The 26,464-nt window shown below is 40.2% G+C and overlaps 1 protein-coding gene across 11 annotated transcripts in view; it reads right to left on the bottom strand.

Moving 5' to 3' along the window:
- lrrc7 (leucine rich repeat containing 7) overlaps positions 1-26,464 on the bottom strand; it is a 149,376-nt gene that overhangs the window by 49,386 nt on the left and 73,526 nt on the right. For all 11 annotated transcript variants that reach the window (XM_080291270.1, XM_080291275.1, XM_080291276.1 and 8 more), the window contains 5 exons: positions 8,398-8,600; positions 2,525-2,642; positions 2,293-2,371; positions 1,380-1,469; positions 898-954 (listed from right to left, as the gene is read on the bottom strand). In XM_080291270.1, the coding sequence (XP_080147396.1) occupies positions 898-954; positions 1,380-1,469; positions 2,293-2,371; positions 2,525-2,642; positions 8,398-8,586 (533 nt within the window). In that variant the 5' untranslated portion in view covers positions 8,587-8,600. The remainder of the gene's footprint in view (positions 1-897; positions 955-1,379; positions 1,470-2,292; positions 2,372-2,524; positions 2,643-8,397; positions 8,601-26,464) is intronic.

Below are 26,464 nucleotides of genomic sequence, written 5' to 3'. Positions count from 1 at the left end.
CCACTGATTAGTACAGGTTTGACATTTTGTACATAAATTTAAAATTGTACGCACCGAAGACCTCACAGCACACATTTAAAATTTTAAATACTTCATCTGAATTTGGACACAGTGAATTCTTACGCTGTGACTTCTGACAAACTTACTCAGTTTGTTAGAAGTTTTGAGCCCATGCAAACCCCTGTACTGCGGTGACTTTAGCATGTAGCATACGTATACAGCAGAATTTACTGTTTAGCACAGGCAGAGAACATTTGGCAAGTTTTTCATAGGCACAACCCACATATTGAACTATGCTCTTTAACCCACAGATGCATTTTCCTTACAAATGTGGATCCTTTAAAGGGGAAACTAGCAGGCTTTCCAGTCATATAAGATATATTTCCAAGACGCATTTTTACAACAAAGACATAATCAACTGAACACAAATTTCATTAGCTTTTGTGATTAAGTTTAGCAATTGCATTGGTAGAGTAACTGGCATTAATATTACCACTTTTCACAAGACACTGTTACTGAAATCACTGTTAATCTGCAAGTGCTGTACAAGGTTATTGAGTCTAGAAGCAGTTTGTAGTGGAGCTGTCCTCTGTGGTGATGGTGAGGATAAAGTCAGCTACATAACATTAAACCGCAAACATTTAAAACAGTTATGAGTGACACACTGATGTTATATCAGGCTTCGTCAGTATTTGAAAACAGCTGCAGAGATAAATACAGTTTTTATCCGGGGATCTGGAAATGCAATCGCACACTCAGGAACACATGAGACTAAATGTTTCTCTCGCTCTCTCGCTCTCACACACACACACACACACACACACACACACACACACACACACACACACACACACACACACACACACACTCAAAAACACATATGGCAGTTTGCCTCACTTTGGCATTGTTTTCAGGTGGTTCTCCCTCAGCTCCAGGATCCGTAGTTTGGAGAGTCTGAAAAGCCAGAAGGCACATGAAACTTAATTCAATGCAATAACAATCTATCGACTGCAACAGCTAATGCTTGGGAAGTTACATCAGGTCAAATAAGAGAAACAAGCCCCGTTTAATTTGGTACAAAACAGTGCCAAACCCATTTTGACACTGAAAGCATTACATATGATCAACACCCACTGGTATTCATCCATTCAGAGAATACCTGCAACATATAGATTTTCATATGCTCTAGCAAACAGTAGCACACTATGACCTGCATAAAATGCTAAAATGTATAGTGATGAGGTAAAGATGGATAACTGGTTAACTGGAAACAAATTCATTAGCAAACTGTGAAGGCTAATGAACCTGTATGTGCACAAAAATAGAGACTCTGTTCACCAAAGTACTTAATCACAAGCTATCAGAAACAGTCAGTTTACCTCCCAAAGTTAGCAGGCAGATACTCCAGGAAGGCATCGTTTAAAAAGAGCTGGGTCAGATTCAGGAGCTGCGTAAAACCATCTGGGAGTCTGGGAAAGAAAGACAGAAAGAAATTGTGCAAAACAAGAAAGATGAAAAAGGTGTGCGTCCTTGAACGGCCTCAGTGGAACAAGACACGGACAAAGTTCCCAAAACAACCCCTGCAGAAACAGCTAACTGCTGTTAGCCTGCGGATGACTCATCTGCTGCGTGCACACGCTCCCTCACACACACACAGTGACACACACACACACACACACACAAAGCATGGGAAACCTGCAGGATACTGTGTGGTTGACTCTAGTTTTGCTTCGTGGCATTAACACACCAATAAGAAAACAGCAATTACAAGTGTAACACCTGATGCTCAAAGTATAATGATAAACAACACCAGCGCTCTACTCAAATACTTACATCTTCTTCTGCAGGCCAATACTGATTCTACGGGATATGAATACAAGAGCATGGCTGTACAGGGTTTATGGATGCAGCCAATTATTATAAAATATTCAGCCTCTCTGGTGCTACATAAATATGAATATGTAAAAGCAGGGTGACCTGTAAAAGTGTGAAACGCTGCAATCAAACAAACTTGAACCACGCTTTCCTTTCTTCAACTGAAATTTGCTTCCTAAATATAACCAAGCCAAAGTGAACGTCTTAGAGATGTTTGTTCTTATGATGATGCAGTCAGCGTTTTCACCGTGGTTGTTATCCAGAGGCTGCGTGCTTGGAGTAATTAGATGCACAATGTTCAATTTTTCAACCTAGCTTGTAAACATTAAGGTTGACAGCCATCAAACCAGAGACTGAAGTAATGTGTAACAGGTTCAGCTGTGCAGTAATGTGCAGAGTGTACAGTTTGTGTCTTACTTGGTGATGGGGTTGACACTGGCTTCCACCACAGACAAGCCTTTACAGCATTTTATATTGTCTGGAAACTCCTGGATTCCTGTTTGACAGGAAGAGAGTCATACATGATGTTTAGTTTCACAAAAGTCTGGACCACCTGGTTTTGTTTCTTCTTCTTCGTTGTGAAGTTTCGGTATTGCAATTATGAGGTTTCGTCCTGTTATTTTAAACCAGGGTTGTTTAGGCTGGATACCGTTTTTACTGATGTCTAGCTCTTTCAGGTTCACCAGGCTGGCGATGGTGGTGGGCAGGTTGGACAGGTCGTTATCTGGCATGCTCAGCTTCTTCAAGGCCTGGCAGTTGAAGAGTTGCTGTGGGAACACAAAGAGGGACGATAAAGGAATTATGATCTTGGCAGGGTGTAGAACGTCACCTGGAGGCATGAGGCACTTAATGTTTTTCAAAAAGCTAGGCCACTTTAGCAGCACTTGTCTATTAATAATGCAAATGTAATGTCTTCCCACAGGACAAAACACATTATCGATTGAAAGGAAAAGACATCTAGACAAATGTGCTCCTAAACAGAAAAATTATGCTAATAAGAAAATATATACAAAAATGAAAGAATTTGGGGGTATGTAAATGCGATAAATGCTCTAGGAATTCAGAAATACCCATGTAAAAAATATAACAAAGCAAATGGTCAAAACTAAAAGGTGATTCTTGTATACCAGATTCTAAATGAGCAGCAACACAATGGTTAAGAAAAAACGTAACTAGATAGTAAAACAGCTTCACTCAATCTTCACTCCCTGCATTTTAACAAAACTTTCAATCACTCTTGCTGCCTGCTAGAATCAATAACGGCTGCATTTAACATCCAGAGATAAGGCCAGAGTTTTAGGCCAAATAGTGAAGTATATGGGCTCAGCAAGCGTATTACTCTCAATGACCAAGCTAAGCTAACCTTGACAGTTTTTCTACAGACTCACTATGGTATGAAGCCAAAAGGTGTTTCTCTTCATAAATGTATCTGATTATTATATAGCAACAATAAGGCAGCTGATAATAAGCCAGTAGAGCAATAATATTTCAAGTTTTAGCTAATATCAATTTAAAAAATAAACATTGTGCTAGCTACAGTAGCTGGGTTATAATCCTCTTGCTTGCCAATATGGCTATTTTTATATGAATGTCATCAAAGTGGGAATATTTTCATTGCTTAAATATAACAATAGTAAAGCAACTGCAATATTAGCGGTTTTGGTTGCTAATTAAAAGCTATTATATCCTCCCGAGACCTAAGGAAACAAATATCTTTCAATGTCCTGCCTATTTGGAGCTAAAAGAGGCCACCTGAACACATGAGATATCATTGGAAAGGCCACAATGTCCTCTTCTGAGCGCAACATCACTTATTAGGGTAACTCAAATACATCAAAAGATATAGACCAAAAACAAATGTCTATTAAAGAAGACATAAAAGAATGGGCTGGTTTTCAGGAAGATATGCTAACAGCTATTGTCAAGATAAAATGACAAATTTGCATACCCTGAATTAATGTAGTCTCATATACAATACAGTCTCTCTAAACTTCTTCCCAAACTTATAGAAGAATTGAACATTGAATGTTCTTAGTGTAGTACTTGCACTTTTAGTTTTATGCAACATGACCCTCATGAATATACAGTAATTAGCCACACCAAAAAAACCCAATAGCATACAAAGTGGATTAAACTAATAATCTTATTATTTTGCAATGGCTTTTTGGAAACGTGGGTCCCTGGTCCCAAAAGGTTGATTCTGTTCATCTGGACAAAGCGTTTTCAATGCAAGAAATGTTTCGTCACTCATCCATGTGACTTTTTCACTCTAAGCTGATTGCAGGTTTCCCCAGTCTTATAAACAGTACATTGCACAATAACTGTGAGGTCAGATCATTAATATGTAATGTAACATAATGTAATGTAATGTGTATGTGTTAGTCCCCATAGGGAAATAGTTCCTCTGCATTTAACCCATTCACCCAGTGAAGCAGTGGGCAGCCACCAATGCAGCGCCCGGGGAGCAGTGTGTAGGGACGGTACCTTGCTCAGGGGTACCTCAGGGTAGCAGTTCAGTGGAGTTGAACCCCCGACCTTCCGATCATGGGGCCACCACTCTACCTACTGAGTAGGGTTGCCAACTCCCTGAAAAATAAATAAGGGACACCTCGTGGCCAGGGCTGGGCGACCCAGTTGTCTTCACCCTTCCCAGTGTGGTAGCTTTTTTTGTGTGTGTGAAATTATTTTTTAACCATTTGACTTGAATTTGATTTAAGCAGATGCATATTCTTTGTGATATGACCATATGTGAAACAAATGATCATTTAGCCATTTATTTTTAGCTCAAAATGACAACATTAACACAGTAAAACAGGTCTCTTTCTTAAACAGAAGCCTGTCATGCTTAACTTTTGAGAATATAAGTAAATCTTTCTTTAAAAGAACTCTGTCCTGCTTAACTTAAAATTATATAAATTAATAGAAAGCAATAGAACAAAAATATTCTTGTAACAGTGCACATATAGTGCATTTAGTACAATTGGCTTCAGCTGAGGTATTATTTCAGCTTTTCTAATGCTAATCAGCTGCTCCTGTTTGTAAACCCGCTTGTTCCCATGATTACGCATCATAACTCATCATCATTATTCATCTATGTATTACTTTTATGTATTAGTCATCTATTTGTTGTAATCATTTATCCTTGCAGTTGTTTATTACACAAAATAAATTATATTATTACACTTCTGGCCACATAGCGCTGATATTCACTGCACATGCCCATATTAACCTTAACCAGAGGGTTTAAAAAAACAAACCAGTGTTTACATACCATATCTGCTTCTGCCATGCCTGGTGGACAAGAAATTGGTTAAGGGTTCCCCGAGCTTTCACGCCCCTCGTGTTCTTCATGTGCCCACCATTAGAAGCATGCCTATGGAAAAAGTGCGCCAGCACACAGTGCAGTGTGCTTTATAGTGCACTTTTCCAGCCAGGTGTTTTCCTTTTCCCATTCCTCCCTGTACTTTTGCAGCCTTTTTTTTCTTTCTCTGAGCGAACAAACATTGCTGCTCTAATGCTGGGCTCACACTGTGCGATTTTTGGCCCATTTTGAGCCGATTTTTGAGTCGTGCAACCGATTTGGTGATCGGCCCGATTTTGGCCTTCATCGTGCATCGTGTAGTATACGTGGGGTAACGAGAAGCGATTAACACCTCACGACCAGCTCCCGATCATCAATCGCTCGTGAGGGTGTCACCACAGGCGCTCACATTGCTCACGCGCAAACACATAAACGTCGGTGAAAAAGATGGAGCAGCACGGCTGTGCAGCGTGTGATCTGGACACAAGCGATGGAGGCACAACTTGTAGAACTTTGGAAAGCTCATCCGAGCCTTTTCGATGTGGCATCACAAAATTATCACGACCATAACAACCGTGAAAATAGTTGGATTTACATTGCTGCTCAATCACAGCTGCCTTATTAATGTTTTTCATTAGCAATTTAGCAAAGTTGATGGTGGTGGTGTGTCTGTGTGAGTGAAAGACAGACAGAGAGAGAGAGCGACAGATTTTCTGTTATAACCTTCATTTTATGGAGGCACAGTGTGCTGTCCGAGACTTGCACCGCAGTGTCGGCGTTTGTTTCCCTGTTGGCCGGTATTTTCTTCGTAAGCGACCTTTCCTCGACCAATGAGATAAGCGATAATCTGACTTGTCATACTCGAATTGTCATAAGTGTGCTGTCAGCGCATTGGTCACAAAGCAGGAGAGGGGCTGGGAATTATGTTTTCAAACAAAGTGTTAATTCCATTAAAAGTTATAGACTACTTTTGATTCTCACTGTATTACGGGATAAAGTGCGTCCCTTATTAGCTCAATACGGGACGTGTACTTTTGTTTCTAAATACGGGACGATTCCGTTTTTTAAGGGACGGTTGGCAACCCTACTACTGAGCTATCCCTGCCCTTGCAGGGATGCAAATTCTCATGACCATTGATGGACAACCACTGATCAAAGACTATTGATCATTGATCAGTACTCATGGCCATTGATCAGTGAGATCAATGGCCATGAGTACCATTCACAGAGAGTTGAGGAATGGCTGCAATCACAGCATGTAAGATGGCAAAAATGTACCCTCAGGCCCCCTCCTCGATTCAGAGATAGTCTTTCCCTTTTCACGTAAATGGCCTCCTTGACACCCCGTTCAAACCAGTGTTCCTCCCTGTCCAGGATGTGTGCATCCTCATCATTGAAAGAGTGTCCACTGGCCTGTAGTTGTAAATAGACTGCAGAGTCCTGACCTGACGAGTTTGGTCTTCTGTGTTGTGCCATCCGCTTTGCCAGAGGTTGTTTGGTTTCCCTGATGTATAAATCCTGGCAGTCCTCCTGGCACTTAACAGCGTACACTATGTTACTCTGTTTGTGTCAGGGGACCCAATCCTTGGGATGGACCAATTTTTGGTTCAGCGTTTTTTGGGGTGTAAAAGCCACAGAGACACGGTATTTAGAAAAAATGCGTCTCAACTGCTCCGATACTCCTGACACGTATGGGTCACTAAGGGTTTTCGCTTAGGCAGCAGTTGTCCTTCTCTTCTGGATCAGCTGGAACTTTCTATAGGTGCCTTCCCAGCTTTGACAAAAGTCCAGCTGGGATAACCACATTTACTCAGGACCTTCTTGATGTGATGTGTTCTATGCTACTTTAAAAAGTACTAGCTAGCTGTAGTATATTGTTGCAAAACCCTCAAAACATTTGAAGAGGCAGCAGCCTCTTTCCTGCAGATCAATGTGCAAGTTTTTGGGCTGTGGGAGGTACCTAGAAAGAAACTACGGCAGCACGGGCTCCACACAGAAATAACCCTGACCACATCTAAAACCACTTCTTGCTACGTAGTGAAAGTGCTAACAACTGCACTGTTCCCAGATCCAAACTTGATTAAAGATCTGGGCTTATTCAGGATCCAAAGACTCTGCTGCCATCACTTGTAGACCAACGTCAAGTGACACATCTATGGTTTCCTTGTCCATGCCCAGACATACCAAAGCTACTTTGGAGGCATGTTGGGGGAAGAACTGACCCAATCTTAAGCAGGTGATTTTAATTCTGAAGATCATATATATTTTTGTTATTTTATTGACCAGGCAATATGTCACCTTCATTAATTCTAGGACATTCTCTTCAGTAAAAAGTACAGCACATAAGCCACAGCATATATATTCTAAAATGGACAGATCTGCTCTGAGTGGAGAGGTCACAGCAGGCCACTGTAACAGAGCCTTCTAAACACTCACACACATGTAGAAGCTGCCCAACTCACTCACATTGGAGCCAGAGACTTAATATGCATTGCTGGCACAGACATACATTGTCAAGACTGAGCAGAATGTTTTTGTGCAAGTTAAATGCGAGGTCGCACATCTCATCTCATACATCCTTATTAGACTGTCTCCATTCATGCTGGCTATATTTAGAAATCTAATTCAACATCTTTGTCATTTAAACCAGGCCAGGATATCCATAAAATGTGACGGCCCTTTAATAAGCAGCACCTGTAATTCTCCTTGAAATTTTAGAAGGGCGTTCTGCATCAGCAGTCCCCACGTGGGCTGCTTCTGTGCAGCTCCCAGTGTGAACTCATGGATATTAATGTATCAATATTGCCCAGTAAGGGTATCGCCACAAAATAGTGAGAGGGCATTTTAAGTTAGCATCAGTGTTTCACATCCGAAATCCAAATTCGAAAAAATCATAAACAAAGCAACATGACTAATGGTCAGCATTGCATACACACAACTGTACAAAAAAGGTGCAGAACTAGCTCAATAAACCTGAGTGGGTGAAGTGAAAAGGCAGTTTGTGATCCCTAATTGTTACTCAGGGTACCAGTGGATGAACAGCTATTAATTGTGAATTTGATCAACTGTCAGAAAAAGCAGATTTTAGTTTAGTAGTAGAAGCTTAATAGTAGAAGAAGAAATTTTAAAAAAGGCATAAGGATTAGTAAACCCCCCAAAAGAGGTCAATAAAAGGAAGAAGAGCTATATCAGGAAAAAATTAACATATGACTCAGGGGTACCTTGGGTAATTCCTCAATCTGGTTGGCATCTAGGTAGAGCTCCTCCAGAGTTCTCTCAAAGCTGAAGATTTCCTTGGGGACCTGCTGCAGGCTGCAGTGGGAGTAGTCCAACACTGAGATCACTTCCTCTTCACCACGGAAACAACGGCACGGCACCAGCCGGCCAATCAGCTTCCGTTTAGTGGTCATTTCCAGACACTGCACTGAAATGGTGAGAAAAGGAGAGAACAGACATGATGTTAGAGGCCTTTAAGGTTCAGCAGCTCGTGATTTTAACAGGTTTGTTGTACCTGTTTCTTATTAATTATATTATTTTTAAATTGTAGATATTCTATATGTAATTTAAACTGTTTTCTCTTTGTTTTAGATTTGTAGAACTTTGGCCAACACTGTTGGATGTAAAGTGCGTTATAAATAAAGATGCTATGCTATGCTACCTGATGGAGTTCTTCTGTGTAGAACCTTGTCAGTCTGATAGCATCATTAACAGTATATGGGCAGATTAGCGTACTAAAAGACAGGCTCTGATATAAGAAACTAGTTATACAAAGTGTTTCGATAGTGAAAAAATCGTGAGTGGGGTTTTCTATAAAACGTGGGAAACAAATTCTAAAAACTACGTGATAAAAAATGTGAGTTGCACTCATTCACAGTGACAGATTTTGCATCTTTTGATGAGTAATGAAATAAATAAATGCACAAAGAAACATTTTCACAATCCACCTACTGCAAAATTATTCATACTGTGCAGAAGGAAAAAATGTGCCTATTTGAATCTCAAAGTGCAAAAAACAATGTGTTAAACACAGTGGGATCAGATATAGGAGCTTTTCATTGTACAAATATCACCTACATGCCTTGCATAGACAGGAGGACTGTTCATCTTATGCATAGTGAGCCCTCCACAGCCTTGCAGAGGATGAGAAACCAGTGGTGACCAAATGGTTTGCTGAGTCACGTTAGTGTGTCTTGGGATTTTGTAGCAATCATGCATTATTACTGCAATATAATTTTTAATGAATTACTGACTTGTTCTATCTGTAGGCACTCTGTAGGTCCTCATAAATACAGAAGCAAGCTGTCAAAAGTAATCAAGCCTGCTCAGACTTGATCCCACCAAATGGTGGTAATTTATACAGTGTGACACATCAAAGCCCCAATTCATGACAAGAAGAATGACAAAATATGTGACAAAAAAATTTGATCACTTCCTACAACTAACAACACTTTGATCCCCACCAATAACCACCTGAGGAAAAGCGAGAACAGTATCAGCAGAAACTACTAAGCTTCAATAGCTTCAGTCAAGTCTGGGGTGACAAGAGTTCCTCTGTCCAAATTCATCATCAAGCTTAGTTAGCTAACAGTAACAAGCATGAAAAGAAACTAGCATTCCTTTGAGGCTGAAACCAAAAACGTTTGATGGACTGTGTGAAAGTCTCATAAATGGTGAGGCAAGTCCATATTGGTGTTTTTTGCTACAGAAAAAATAATGCAAGTGTACCAGATGATAACAGATGCTGCAAATACACATAGCACCCTCATCTGACCATGGAAAGAAGGGAAGATATCAACTGATAAAGAGAGAGGGGTGAGCAACCTTTACTTTCAACAGAGTAATTTCTGAAATGTTTGCCCTTCTCAACCTTCAAATCAATGCAAAGCCAGTGAAGGGCATTAGACACTAGAGGTGGGAATCACCATACATCCCACGATACGATATTATCACAATACTTAACGCACGATACGATATTATTGCAATTTTTTAAAATATTTTGCGATATTCAGATTCTGTACATAAAGGTAAACTTTATCAATATTCATTTTATCTAATAACAAAGTCTCACACTCAGTCTTTCTCTCATTTCAGTCAGTTTTATTGTTGACAAACTGAACGGTTTGTATTACAGTCTAGTCCAACTTAACTGAATGCAACCATCTGGTACAATTATAGCTATTCTGAACTATGCAATTTATGAAAACTATGCAGCTCATTAAGCAACTGAAGAATTTGAAAGTAAATTAAAACAAAATATAATTTTACATTACATAAAAAAGTTTTAAACTTAATTAAAATAAAACATGTCTTAAATTAAAATAAGTAAACTGTCATGTTTATTGCTGCCAAAAAAAAAGTTAAACACATTTGGACAGTGAAGGAATGTCAGGATTCTTGCTCAGAAAAAGGAGCTGATCAACATGCTCTGAAGTCAGAGCACAAAAACTTTTTTTGCAACAAAATATCGATTTCTGCTGTCCCTGTATTGATACATTATTAGCAAACAAAATATCACGATACTACACAGTATCGATTTTTCCCCCCACCTCTATTAGACACTAGCTTAGGCTTCAAATGCTGTAGTTCAATTTAATTCAGTTTAATTTATACAGTGACAAATCACAACAACAGCGCTTCATAATGTAAGGTAGACCCTACAGTAATAAATACAGAGAAAACTCCAACAATCATATGACACCCTAAGAGCAAGCACTTTGGTGACAGTGGGACGGAAAAACTCCCTTTTAACAGGAAGAAGCCTCCAGCAGAACCAGGCTCAGGGAGGGGCGGGGCCATCTGCAGTGACCGATTGGGGTGAGAGAAGGAAGACAGGATAAAGTCATGCTGTGGAAGAGAGCCAGAGAATAATAACTATGATTCAGTGCAGAGAGGTCTATTAACACATAGTGAGTTAGAAAGGTGACTAAAGAGGAAATACTCAATGCATCATGGGATTCCCCAAGCAGTCTACACCTACTGCAGCATAACTAAGAGAGTTATGCTGCATTAGTTATGCTGGGCTTAAGGGCCTAATCCTAAAGGTAGAGATAGGGTCTTCCAGACACAGGATGTGTGTGGTATGGTTCATGGTTTTTCTATAAAAATACTGGACACAAAACATTATTTTTACTTGTGAAAACATAAACAATATCAGATTTTGTTATCTATTCATAATTTGGTTAGTGGTTTACGACATTAATAATAAGATAAGATAATCTTGATGTCCAAAATTAGTGAGCTGATCCTTTTAAATCTAAACCATAGTTCAAAATCAGCATACAAAGTATTTTAATCTGCACGTACCAAATCGTTCTGTTGGCTCGAGCCTCTCTGTGTGGTGTCAAGTTTGAACGTTCTCCTCATCCTGACTCTTAATTGAGTTTGTGTAAATGTGAGTGTGGCTGACTGACAACCCTGTGAGAGACAAAAACAAAGTAGTCTACCAAAAAATATAAACGCGGTGATCTAAAATTGCTGAATGATTATTTGAGCTGTTTTCTTACACTGAATTTGAATGAACTACTGCTGTACTCAGATTTGAGTCCATGGTCAAGTACAGGAATCAGTGCCCACATCCTTTTGAAATAGACCGACTCTGAGCCAGATCAGACATGGACACTGCTAAAGGTTTGCTCTTACAGTAAAATTAAACTAATGTGGGTATTGACACTAAGTGTCCCCGTCCAACCAAACCAAAACTGCAGGTGAAGTCGTATTATAAGTGACTTTAGAGAACGATATCATTTACACTAGCACCACATTTTTGTGAAGTGAGACATATTAACTTCACGTAAACTTTGACATTTTTGCATAGATTAAGGAATGTGGATTTTCCTGCTGTGGATAGGAGAAAAAAACTGCACCAATGTAAAAGGCCATGTGTACGGTGGCCCTGTGAGTTCAAATGCACTGAAACTGCAGCAAATAGAAAAAGGCTGCAAAAACAACAGAAGAACAGAAAAAATAATGCAGTAAAAGTTCACAAAGAAGAACGAGAGAAGTGTTTTGGGGAGACAAAACAGAAAACGGCTAAAAGCAAACAAATGTTTACAATATTATATGAATTATGTGATTAAATGGTAAATGGCCTGTATTTATATAGCGCTTTTCTAGTCCCTAAGGACCCCAAAGCGCTTTACATATCCAGTCATCCACCCATTCACTGGTGATGGTAAGCTACATTGTAGCCACAGCCACCCTGGGGCGCACTGACAGAGGCGAGGCTGCCGGACACTGGCGCCACCGGGCCCTCTGACCACCACCAGTAGGCAACGGGTGGAGTGTCTTGCCCAAGGACACAACGACCAAGACTGTCCAAGCCGGGGTTCGAACCGGCAACCTTCCGATTACAAGGCGAACTCCCAACTCTTGAGCCACGATCGCCCACATTACCTTGCATCTTTTTCTGAATCCTTTTCAAGTATGTCTCAGTAAATTCTTTTACATGTTTTGGTTTCTGTCACTTCCACAACTTTTCCATCTTACCTAAAAATCCATCAGCTGTGTTTTGTGAGTTTTGTTTTTTTTCCCCTTCCATTCTGTTTTTTTCAACTTTTATTCAGACCTTTATGTTTTGTTTTTGTTTTGTGTTTTAATTCAACCGTGTTGAACAGCCACTGTACATATTGGATACGTGAAGATTGTTCCAAGGCAGAGAAAAATGTGAAATTATACTTTAGGTCACAGGTGTTGAAGGACCCACATTAGTTTAAAAGCTTCACATGACTGTCAGGCAGATGTAAAACTCACATGGCAGATGGGTATCACAGTGATCCCCCGCCAACCAGCAGTTACCCAGTTCACAGCAGGCTGAGGCTCGGCTCGCTTTGTCTCACACACACACACACACACACACACACACACACACACACACACACACACACATGGTCTTTTCAAACAACAAGCCAGAGCCATATAATTAGACCGAATCCTTTGTAATTCTGCGACAACATCGCTCCATTACACAACTCCATTTAAAAAGCTTGTGGCTGAATGGCATAAGTAGGCTAACCATGGTTATTAAAGTCCTTGAGTGAGGACTCATCATTCAGCTTTATCATTGCAAACCCACTCGCTCGCTGCGCTCAATCTATTGACAAATAAAGACATTTTAACGCCAGCCCTTTCAAACGGAACAAAGAGCGAGTTTTCAGTGATTGGACTTCAATTTCCTGCTTGATCTTCAACTGCCATCGAGCACAACAGCAACTGGATGCGATGAGAAGCTGCACAGCGGCATGAAAAGAAAGAGATGAGGAAACTAAAGAGAGAACGTGAAAATAAGAAGGTGTAGAGAGCAGTGAGAGGAACACCAGGAGGCTCAGAGATAAGACCTGCAGCTTTATCTGGCTATAAACACACACATGTCCAGCACAGTGAGACCAGATGAATTCAGACGATAGAGAGAGTAATCTTGAACATTGCGAGTACACTGTGTTATCTGTTCTAGCTTTTTGCAAGCCACTGAAATCAGATAAAAAGGTCGCAGATCCTGCAGGACTGTTTATCTAAAAGGACTGGACCATTAAAATCAATGCATCCTTATCCACAGTCATGCTCAGTGCAGGTGTAATGAGGCCAGCTGACATTTACTGTTTGCCTATTCTATGTGTAAACCCGGCAGTCAGTGCTTCTCACGATGCTGTTTGGCGGCGGCTTGTCTGTGTATTATTTTTTACCGCAGATACTCGGCCACTTCAGTAGTTACACCTGCCTTAATTATTTGTGAAATAGATTCAATAAAATGCTTGAAACATTCCTCAAAGATCTTTGTCCATGTTGATATGATAGCATGTCATATTTGCTGCAGATTTATCAGCTGCACATGCACAGTGTGAATATGCTGTTACACCACATCCAAAACGTGCTCTACTGGATTAAAATCAGGGCCATCGGAGGCCATTTGAGCCTAAACTGGGCTTTGTGACATGGCATGTTAGCTTGCCGGAAGAATCCATTAGAAGTTGGCTACACTGTGGTTGTAAAGAGATGGACATGGTCAGCAACAATACTCAGGTAGGTTGTGGTGTTTAAACAAGGCTCAGTTGGCACTAATGGGCCCAAAGTACAACGAAAAAATATCTTCCACACTATTACACCACTATCATCCTGAAATATCGATACAAGGCCAGATGGATCCATGCTTTCCTGCTTTGCAGTTTCTGAAATGTACCGAGAACTTTCCCACATTCAATGTCACTAAAATTACTTTTCTTCCCACATTCAACATTTCTGAATGCAAGCAGTTGCTGCCATGTGACTGGCTAATTTGTGTTAATTAGGTGTACCTAATAAAGTGGCTGGAGAGTGTAGTTTTAAAGCAAATAGCGTGGATGCTATTAAGAAAGTGTAAGAAGTTTTAACCTAATGTTTTCTTATATAGTTTTTAAATATATAACTAACTACGTCACTTTGGAGACTTTGAAGAAATTGATGTGTTAATTACACTACTGTGACATAAACTGTATAATCAATATAATCATGATGTACACTGCATATTATGGAATATTAATGCTATATCTCTTCTAGATATGAGAACTGTAAAACATGCTAACATCAGATGTCTACCTTTTATTGAAAGCATTACAGTGCAGTACTGCGCGGCACTATTCAGTTCAATTCAATTCAGTTTTACTTATAGTGCTAAATCACAACAACTGCTTTAAGGTGCTTTATATTGTAAGGTAAAGATCCTATAACAATACAAAGAAAACAAGAAAACCCAAGCAATAATATGATCCCCTTTGAGCATGCACTTTGGCGACAGTGGGGAGGAAAACCTTCCTTTAAACAGGAAAAACACCTCTGCAGGAAGCAGGCTCAGGGAGGGGCAGCAACCTGTCAGACTGGTTGGGGTAAGGGGAGGAAAACAAGTCAAAGACATGCTGAAAAGAGCCAGAGATGAATAATAACTACTGATTAAATGCAGAGTGGTGTATAAACATATAGAGAGTGAAAAAGAAACACTGATGGGAAGCCCCAAGCAGCCCAGACCTATTGCAGTGTAACTAAGGGAGGATTCAGGGTCACCTGATCCAACCCTAACTACCAAATAAACTACCAAAAAGACTCTCTATCAAATATATTAAAGAAAACACATACAGATGTATTGCTTTGCTTTTTTTCATAGCTACACAACTACACTGATGTGATCCATATTTCCTAATTTCTAAGAAAGGGCCTGACTTGGAAACAATGTGCCCTCTGGTCATCTGCTTTATAATTAAGTTCCCCAATCAAACCACAACCATTTTGGCTGGGACTTAACATTGCTGTCCCAACAGCATTTTCTCAGAAACATTTAATGTTAACAGTATCCGGGCCTGGAGCAAACTACACCACAGGTCAATACATCCTGCTGCTCTTTACAATCTTTATTAGATTCTCTGCAATATAAAGATGCCTAAACAAAGAGGTAACACACTACATGTGTCCACGCTCAGCTTGCTAGAACATCAGCTTGCTAGTGTGGCTGTCTGAGCACAGGCGGCAGAAGTCAGCTGACACACTCCATCGTGGTTACACAGCACTAAGGATCTTCTCAGTGGCTGAGTAAGAAGGCAGGCGGACTGCTTGTTGGGCTTAAAAATACATAATTAGCAAACATGCAAAATCAGTTTCAGTGTCTACAGCATCCTTGAATCATTAAGCCAGATGGCCCAGTATTATGTTCCAAAGAAACCAGTAACACTAACCACAGGTGACGTGACCCACAAATCAGAGTTTGTTAAAACTCATTTTCCATCTATAACGTGCCTTTTTTGACTCTGGAGGTTTTTGGCTTTAGTTATCATTATTCATTGTGTGTGTGTGTGTGTGTGTGTGTGTGTGTGTGTGTGTGTGTGTGTGTGTGTGTGTGTGTGTGTGTGTGTGTGATCCATCACACATAAGCAAAAACATTTGTTTTCCTGACTGAGGTGACTTTGAGTAATTACAGAACTCACTAAAAGGAGCACAGAAAAAAAACTTTTGTCTTGAAAACATGTGCAAAATATGAGCTCGCCGTCTGCTAAGAAATCTGTTTCTATAAGCTACTGATAGTGCAGCTGCCTGCTCTGCCCTCACGGTTATGGATGTAACAGCTTAATTTACAAAGACAGAGTAGACTAAAAATAACAGCTTTTTGTCAACGGAGCGGAGAGGGAACGAGAGAGAGGAGCTGATGTCGCCCAGGCAAGTATTAACAACAGCAGGGTGACAAATAGCAAATATGGGTGTGGGTGTGTGTCTGTTGGGGGGGGGGGGGGGGGGGGGGTTACGTGGGCAGCAGTGAGAGACTTTTGTGGGCAGTCACCTTCATGACACAGACACCTGCACAGACTGATTATCTGAAGTTCATGAGGAAAAGAAGAGGGTGCTGTGCTGCCACTGTTCACAACAGATATCACACCAAAAGACAAATAACAAGGATGAAGACTGCTCTGTGTGACCCATATATCAATATAACAGTGCAAAGGACTTGGCCACGTGGCCATTCATGGATGCAGTGAAATATTTTAGTCATCGTTAGGTTTTGTCTTTATTTCTAACACACTGATCACCTCTGCTAGAGTGAATGTAAAGGGGGTGCCGAAGTGTGTCCAGTCCTGCCCAGACATCCAGATAGCATGCAGCACAAAAAAGAAAAAAAAGAAATACAATTTGGATGGGAGTCAGAATGAGCCAGTACCAATAGGATGAAACAAGGAAGTGAGCGTGGTTGGCTGTGTTGGCTCTTGCTGCTGCTATGGAAACAGCATGACGGAGCAGACTGACTCTGCAGAGGCAATGCTTCGTGTGCAAGTGCAAGTCCCCCCCCCCACACACACACACATTTAAATAGCTTTGGTAATCATCATAATAATTATGACATAAAACAGAAAACAAAGATGTAGTGAGAAGGTTTACAAGAACTGCTACTGTAACATACACCCGCCCACATGTGCACACGCACAGACTTAAGCACCTCCACACATGTACACTTTTACACACCAGCAGCGGGTGAAAAAGAAGAAGACTGTGATGAAGAAGTATTAACGCCACACTGCACGCTGTTAAAAATACTCGAGAGAGAGCCAAAAATCCAACTCAGGAGAAAGTAAAAATGCAGCAGTATTGGTAAAAATGTGCAGACTTCATTATGTGAAAAGGTCCTTACAGTTTATCAAGGGCTATAGTTAGTGCTGGATCAGATGACCTTGTATCCTCCCTTAGTTATGCTGCTATAAGCCTAGGCTGCTGAGGGCTTCCCATGATGCACTGAGTGTTTCTTTTCTTCATTCACCTCTTTATACTCTCTGTGTGTTTAATACTCTGCTCTGCATTTAATTATTAGTTGTTATTAATCTCTGGCTCTCTTCCACAGTGTGTCTTTTGTCCTGCCTCCCTCCCTTCACCGTCAATGCCCACACTGAAATGATCAGGTGTTTGTTAATAAAAAAAGACAATTGTTTTTCTGCTAAATATACTGTACTGACTGACCAGGATTTTCCATCAATATTTTTTTTTTTCATCCCTGACGGCACGAGCACGTTCCAAGATGACAGATGACAGAATTCACTGGCTCAGGGATCACCAGAGACCTGACCTTAGACCCACTGAGAATCTTCTGGATGTGCTGCAGAAGACTTTAGCAGTCTGACTGCCTCATCATGGTTACAAGATCTTGTTGAAAAAATATTTAAATACACTTTGTAAATATCTCGAAACAATTCCTCAGTGAGTGTGTAGTGCCTATAAAACTAAAGGCAGTCCCAGAAAATATTAGAGTGTGGGACTTTTTGTTTTTTGGCTGTGCAGTGTACATATACAGTAAGCACTGGGAACACACCAAGCAATGTAAGAAATATTTCTTCACATACCTTTTTCACAGAGTCACAAAAACTACTTTTGACCCCCCTTTATTGTCTACTAATAAGTCAAAACAAACCATCTTTAACGTTGGTCCCAACTACTGAATTGCAGGACACTTTGCTGAAATGTCACACAAAACTCAACTGCACTGTCTGAGCTGGTAAAAATATTTCCTTTTAAAATTATATAGCTTCATAAAATGTTCAAGCAAACTCTGCTTTAGCTCGGCAGTCCCCCAGAGTTAAGTTTTTACCACAGCTAGCGAGCGATCGGCAGTTCTCCTGAATTTCCCCTCGAGCGGTCGCTTTCCTCCTCCCTCTGCTCTTCATTCAAGCTTGTGTGTTTGTGAATATCTGTGCATGTCCTCCAGCAGCTCAAGAGGGTGAATTCCCCTAGGGGTGCCATGACAGCCATCGCTTCACGTGCAGCCTCACTGTCGCCACGGTAACCGCTGCCATAGAGACCGTCTCCCAGGAGCTGGGTGTATTTTTACTCATTCTCCTGCTCTCTCTGTCTCTCTCTTCTGTGTCATAAAACAGAACATGCTGCACTCGGTGGGCGAGCGCTCCACATTCTGCGACGCTTAATGTAGACTCAGATATGTCAGACACTTTTATAGCACCTGAATAAGAGCCCGAGAACAGCTCCATGCCACCGCTTCGTGTTTCCTTTTCTGTTTCTCGCAAAAGGCGGGAGAGCTGCGCTCTGTGGATATCGCCCCAGGGTTTCTGCACTCGCTCACAACAGTCGCACGCTATCGCGGACGAGCACATGTGAAACACACACACACATACAAATCAGTGACACAAACAGTCATGCATGCTGACTCATTTACTTGTGTCAGTGACGGTGAGAGGACACGGAAGATCCTGTTTCACATCCCAGTGCTCCACATTGTCAAGCAAATCCCTGAGTGTGAGTGTGTGTGTGCATGTGGGAGGCAGTTAGTTATCTAGCGGCCAAGAACAGCTTGTTCTGCCACTTTCTGTGTTTTGTTGGGTTGTTGTTTTTTTTTTTACATTTACTAAACATTAAATAAGCACTTTGGGCAGTTACCTGTACTACCACCACATGAAAATACTCACACACACACATGCAGATTTCAATTGTGCTTGAGTCTCTGATCATCAGAGAACATCATTTTAAGATGTTCTTTTTGAAAAGTCCTATAGAAATGTGCTGTCATCCCACATACGTACACTGGAATAGTGAAAAGTTATATAAGTCTGAGGCACAGGTTTATCATTGGAGGACTTATTTTGATAGTAGATATTAAGCTTTTTAGACAAATCCACAGTCTGGGATAACAAGGCATCTGGCTGCAAAAAAGGCTTGAAAGAGAGTCGTCATAAAAAAGTGAGTCTGAACGATGCGTCATCACTGAGTGGATTTTGCCTCCGCTTGCTTTTGTGGAACTTTGGTGCACAATCAAACCGTTCACCCTTCAGCGTGGCCGGACAACCAGCACTGAATGAGGCATTAACCAGTAGAAGGAGCAGGCTACCCGTATCAGCTGCTGCTTGACTGTCAGACTGTCCTGTCACTGCTCCACAACCTTTAACATTTCAACACACAAATAAACTTTGCAGTGATGACAAACGCCCCGATCTTCTGATATTTTCTTACATATTAAAATGTGGGGAAACTCACTCGTGATGTTGTCTGTCGCACAATGTCTTCTCATCATATCAGACCCCCCCAAACAATTTGTTTGGTTATTTACTGCATAAGTTCATGTAGGAAAAATATAATGAAAAAAATGTAAAGAGACTGATTGATAAGTACCGGATGAATATTATAAATAGCAAGCCAGCAAAGTCTGGAAGAATAATCTGATGGAAAAAACCCCCCAGAAAAAAACTGGGGTATTTTCTCTGTTGGCAATAATCACAAAACATAAGTATCACAGAAAATATATCAAATTAGAAACAATTTCTTGTCGTCTGCTACTTCAAAGGTTAAGATCTGGTTAAGCTTCGGTAGCTTGACTTAACCAGATATCCCACACAACGTTCAGGGCTGCTTTCAAAGTTAATGTTAAAGACCTTAAAAGGCATTAAAGACAGCGGATAGGCTGATCCATGATATGTATCTGAGCAATTAAAAAAAATGTGTTATCTTGTTTTGGAATAGAAAAACCGTACGACTGATATAGAAAAAATGAAGGACTTTATTGCTCTTTTTTGGCATCACAGGTCAAAGCTGTTTGTCTAAAGTTACAAAGTCATACCTGTTAGGAATAAAATGATTAAGTAAAGCTGTTTTTTGTGATTATTATATACTCATTGTCTTTGCGCTCATTAAGAGTTGGCACTCTGTGTAAATAGGGTCAAAAGGATCAATTCAGTGCTATGATTGAATTGAATTATTGAGGCTGACATGTTGAGCTGCAGAGGGATTTTGCAAACATGCTTACACATCATAACTAGTTAAAGTCAGGGTGAAATTTTTCTGGTCCAAGAGAGTCTGAACAGATTGTCCCGGACTTGGATAATAAGTAGAAAACAACAGGCTAAGAATTGCTAGCTGATTTTAATGCAGCAAGGTTAGGCTAGGGAGGTGTCTTTTTCCAGGAAAGGAGCAGATGCAGACGAGGTCAGACGGGAGGCAGAAGGACCGCCATGTCATTTCCCATGATAATTCTTGTTTTTGTTGTGGTATAAAACTATATTGCCAGCTTATTATGCCATCCTTTTTGTGAAGCAGACCGCTGGTTCACATTGAGGTCCAGCGCGCTGTAACTTGTAATTTCAACTGCTGAAACGAATTCAGTGTTTTAAATGGTAGTCATTATCCTGTACTTCCTTAAAGAAAGAAAATGCAAATCTTTAACATTTTATTTGATTTTAGATGATAATAGCTCACATGAGAGGCGAGAAGCAGGTGAAGGAGATGAGACAGGAGCTCTTTTAAATTAGACCCTAAGTCTCGAGTATTGCCGTTCGTTTGTGTGTTTCTTCGTTTTTTTGACATTCTGAATGTGTGACATCCTGGTTTTTATGTTAACATCGACATACAGGAGTGATGTAGGATTTTTAAGACAGATGCTGATATTCTGATATAATTCCCAATTTTAGTCTTTTTTCTTTAGATACAAAAACTCAAAAAGATTTCCCTAAAATGTGTTACATTTGTTTATTTATTTGTTTACGTTTGTCCTTCCAAACAGGTGCATTGCCAACAATGAAACTGAGAGTGCCCTCTTGTGGACGAATTATGCAACATCAACACACCGCCATCTCTTCTTTACAGTTTTAAGATTTATTTACTGGCTATTATAAATTTGAAAAAATATCAGTCTGCTAATACACTGATCAGTGGCTAAAAGGTCAGAATTACCTCTGGTTACCTCTGGAAGTTTTATAATGCTCATAAGAATTAAAGTCTCACTTAATTTAGTGAGACGTTAATTAATTAATTTAATTATGAATTCATCTTTCATAAGCGTAGACAAAACAGTGGTAATATTTATTGAAGATCACTAATAACAGGGTTTACTGAATAGTTAGTAGCTTTTTTTGGAGATCACATTTAATTTAATTGTCTATTTTAGTTAGGCGCAGTGTGAAGGTTTTGTAAATTTCTGAAGTTGTGTGGGTTAGTTTTATTCCCGCCTCATATTTCCCTACCTTTAGGTTGATTTAAGTGAAAAAACAGATACAAATAAAATATTTTACCTCACTTTTCCCCCAAACCATCCCCAGTTCTCACCGTTTCATTCCATCCCGTCGCTCCCATCCCTAAAAAGCCTTGCTGTCAGGGAAACATTTATCTGTGCTCTAACAAATGGTTTGCATTTTTCTGAAGAGGACAAAGCCTCGAGGAATCACAACACGGTCTTGATGAATCACAGTCTGGGCGTTTTCACACTCTCAGCCAGTCCAATCTGCCTGCCACTGTGGCTCCAGGTGGCACGTCTGTAAAACCCAACGACCCTTGCATCACTCACACTAAAAATAACAATCAGCTGACACAACAAAGCCGAGAACAGCTGACAATTCACCTGCACCCGAAATGTGACAATCAATTATGCTCAGATGCATGAATGAACAAATATACAAACGCGCCAAATGAGTCAAAGCGTTGTTACCGAAACCACAGAGTGACCTGAAAAAGATGTTTATGACTCTCACTGTGTACACAGAAAAACTTTAGGACGTGACTGCCTTCAGTGACAAGTACCCACAAATGACAGACTGAAAGTTAGACAGACAAACAGTGGGATTTATAAATAGTTTGCAATAAAGACAGATAAACAAGCAGCCAGACAGAAAAGGGCTGCGTGACAGGCAGTCAGGGAGAATCATGCTGTCAGATATGAACGTATCCGAGCTACTGCAGGGATTCTATCATGTACACTGTTTTCATATGGCGGCTAATAGATCTTTTTATTAATTAGCTGCTCAACAGGAATGCTTGGCAATTTTAAAAAGTCAGCCAAGAATAGCACATGACTCTGTTAGTTTGGGGCAATATATGCGACGCATCCTGGCCTGCAGCAAACCCTGGTGGCAACTATTGACATTTTATCGACAGCATCGGCGTCGAAGAGAAGTGTGCTCGTGTTTCCACAGCCTTTTCTCTCATAAATTTGCTTCTGCAAGATTCCAAATAAATAAATACATAAATAAAATAAAGGGAAGTCTTTAATTTTTTAAATCATGACTTCTCAAGAAGACTAAAGAAGTTTATTATCATTCCTTATGGTGTTACCCAGCCTGAAAGGAAATACTGTTCCTCACCAGCCTCTACAGTGCAATAAGCAATACAGTTTAAAAAGAATAAGTTTAAAAAAGAGCAGCAAAAAAAGGCATAAATAGCATAAAATTCTAATGACCCTTTTTCAAATGAAACCTTTAATTTATCAAGATCTGATGTGTCATTTAAGGTATCCTTCATTTTTGAGCTATATAAAAAAAGCGCTCAAATTGGTAGGCTTAAGCACATGAAATACCTCATAACGAGTTTCATTATCATCTGTGGCTCACAAGGTAGAGACGGTTGCCAAGTAATCAAAGGGTCAGTGGGTTGATACTAAGCTCCCCGGTCCATATGCCAAAGTGTGGCCGTGGGCAACTGAAAGTAGGGCTGAGCGATCAAACTATTAAAATCATTATTGTGAAACACATTTCTTCAATAGAAATATGGCTTCTGTGAACTTTATATTTCTATTAAGAGTTCATTGACAGAAAACATGAAAGGCCAAATGATAATGACAATAGCACTACTAACTATGATATTTTTATTGATATTGACTGATATAAAAAAATTACTTTTTTTTTATCACCAAAGCCTAGAAAGAGCTTAAAGGGGATGTGAGTGGTTTGTCAAAGGTAAATGTGGTTTGTTGTAAAACAGGCTTTGAGCACTAATTTACTGAAGGAAAATGATATTTAAGTACCAGTTTAGTTCTCATTAATATGGATAATATCTGGTCATAAAAGTCATGAACCCGTTTACTGGGCATTCTAGAAAAACTGAGAAAAACTATGAACACTACTTCAAAAGCTGTCAGTCTTTTATAGCTCAAAACTGACAGGAAACTACAGCAAGATTTAAACTGACGTTGGTGTACAGTAACAGACAATCTGAAGAATAACTTTATCCATAGTCCTGTCCACAATTCTCATCCACAACAGTTACCACCATGGCTGCAAGGCTTTGCAGAGGGAAGACCGGATGTTGCCAATGCTAGCTCAATAAAATGAAATACATTGGGAATACTATGAACAAGAGAGCTCATCTTATGCACCAAAATCCTGAAATAGTGTTAGCTGAGCAAGCTTACATTACATTTATTCAACTGAAAAACCATCCGACATTGGACACACTTGGTATCAAAAAGCTAACTCAGAGCACGCTAATGGATCAGTCAAATGATAAAAAGTAGGACATCTGTGCTGGCTGCCTGTTAATTGCCTTGACTTGCCTTGAAGCGACTGTTGTTGTGATTTGGCGCTATATAAATGAAATTGAATTGAATTGAATTGAACTTCTGTCATTCTGCACCAGATTGCAATGTGCTGTGACTGATTGATTGCAATCGCCTTCCGAACAACTTGTGATTGGAAGGCGATTGCACAGATCGCCTGAAAGGAGGCAACCTTTCTGCAAACAGTTGCAGTCTGACTTAACGGCAATCACTCTCACAGAAGGTGCTATTTTATTAATGAGTGCAGACAGATTGTTGCCAGCACTCTGCCATCAGTATGAATGAGTCTGTCAATGAGCACAATCCGAGGAAACTGGTTGCTAGCTGGTTGCTTTCTGGTAATTTTCCTATAGAAAAGGCTTCAGAGCCCAAAAGTAACAGATATGAGATTTTCACCGATTTACTTAATAGATGACAATCCACAACATTTCTCTGAGACAGGGAAATTCCATCATTTTTCACTATTCAACATAATAAAGATGATCAGCTTACTAGTTGTAGGTGCTTATTAGTTACAAGAAAATGGACTTCTCGTCTAAAGATCCAAAGTCAGACTTGAAAACAGCTTGTTGGAAAGTGCAAAGTGATATCCTGATCAACAGAGAGACAGCTGGCTGTTCTCAAACATTACCAGACCAACTTATTTGGTTTTTCATTTCAAGGCTTCGCTCGTCCAACTGTTCTTCAGTAGCCTATATGTGAAGCTCACAGAGGAAAGGCTTCACATGAGCCTCTCCTCTCCTTCTGTCATCTCTCACTGTCTCTCCCTCTTTTCCAGGCCACTCTTTTCTTTTTTTTCCATCTCTTTTCTTCCAGAGTTGTGCTCAGTGGCCCAGTTCTTTCTGCCTGAGATGCCCCAGCGCATCTCCTCGCTCTATCTTCCTTTTTCCCCCCTTTCATTCTCTCGGTGTCTCAGCGCTTTTCCTCAATCTGTCTCCAGGTTTAACTTTTTCTCTTTCTCCTCCTCCATCGCTTCCTCTATCAAGAGACAAGCAGGGGAGCCATCTTAAAACCCAGGCACAGCACTTTTTGTTTATTCTATACAGGAGCAGCTCGATCTAAAACCATTTTTGAATTCCAGAAGGCAATTTAATGGGAAGGCAAACTTATCATCCTGTGTTCGAGCAGTAAAAAACCTCCTCCTGTCTTCATTAGGAAAAGAGGAAAGCATCTGTGCTATTTTTCAAAATTAAAGTTTGTCTTTCCACATAAACCCAATGCAGAACTTCACCTCAGCACAAGCCAATTTCTGCTGAATATGATCACATTTTCCCAAAGATTTTGGATTTGTTTTGTATTTCACAATGACCTGTTTAGCATGTAAAAGCTACACTCCTAACACATTAAAAGCACTGAGGTTACTTTGACTGTGTACAGTCTTAAATAAAGACTTTGCAGCTCATTATGGCTGACCTACATATGTTCTGTTAACAGGACAAGTAAAAAAACCCGATTAAAACCTCTAAATAAAAGCACAAATATTTTTATTTTAAACTATAAACTTAGAAGACTACCCATTTAGTCTTTTTTTTACTGACCGGCCAGGAACAGAATCACCTGTTCTCGGCCCGGACCACTGAGCGATCGACTTTCCACACGTGTGATTGTAAGGCAGTCCATTTTAGCATGTGCAACTTGAGCAGAGTGGGAAATAGTCGTGCACACACTTCAATCCACACACACTGTTAGCATGGAACCTGTTCGTTCTGAGTGAAGACACAAAGTTCACCAAGGTTAACCGTGGGGGCACCAACACGAAAACGTTTGTGACAATAATCCAGAGCTCAGAGCCAACCACAAGCCAGCAGCCTCAGTATGAGCAAAGGACCAAAGTGTCCCGTTATTTTAAGTTATAAACACAGTGGAAAATGATGCAAGTACCTGACAGTTGCTTTAATATACATCTGATGCCTTTACTCATGTTTAGTAAATTCATATATGTCAGGTAAGGGTGACTTAGTTATGGTTACCACTTTCCAGCAGCACTTTATTTTCAGCTGTTTCAGTGAGAGTAAATCCTGTGACTTAGTGCAGTTTGGGAGAAGAATTGTAAAGTTTAATCATTTCTTTCAGTGTCTTTAATTGAAGAAGTAATGATTTTTGTTTGTATGTGCTGTCAGTTATAGTTCTGGGAAAGAAAAATAGAATTGGCAGGTTAGAACCCCCCCCCCCCTCAGAAATCAGCCAATAAAGCTGAAATCTCTTGTAAGAGATGCTTCTTTTACCACTAATTAACTTCAACACACAAAGCCCTGATGACCCATTAGCCATTGGGTTTTGGGCGTCAGAGGGTTTAACAAGTCAAAGCTGGTCAGCACTAGATCACAAATGGAGCCTGCATCTCTCTTTGTTACTTCAGCGCACATGTGATGGTCACTAGTTTGACCTTCTGCTTTTTTCTAACTGTGATAAATGGTTAAAGCACAAACTGACAAAAATAGCTGCTCTCACTCAACTCGTTTCAAATGTTCCTCGATCTTACATCATGTGGAAAAAAAGGATATGAAACATACACCACATACTTC

Source organism: Astatotilapia calliptera, chromosome 17 (assembly GCF_964374335.1).
Source record: "Astatotilapia calliptera chromosome 17, fAstCal68.1, whole genome shotgun sequence".
NCBI lineage: Eukaryota > Metazoa > Chordata > Actinopteri > Cichliformes > Cichlidae > Astatotilapia > Astatotilapia calliptera.
This window is presented reverse-complemented; position numbering and strand designations above follow the sequence as displayed.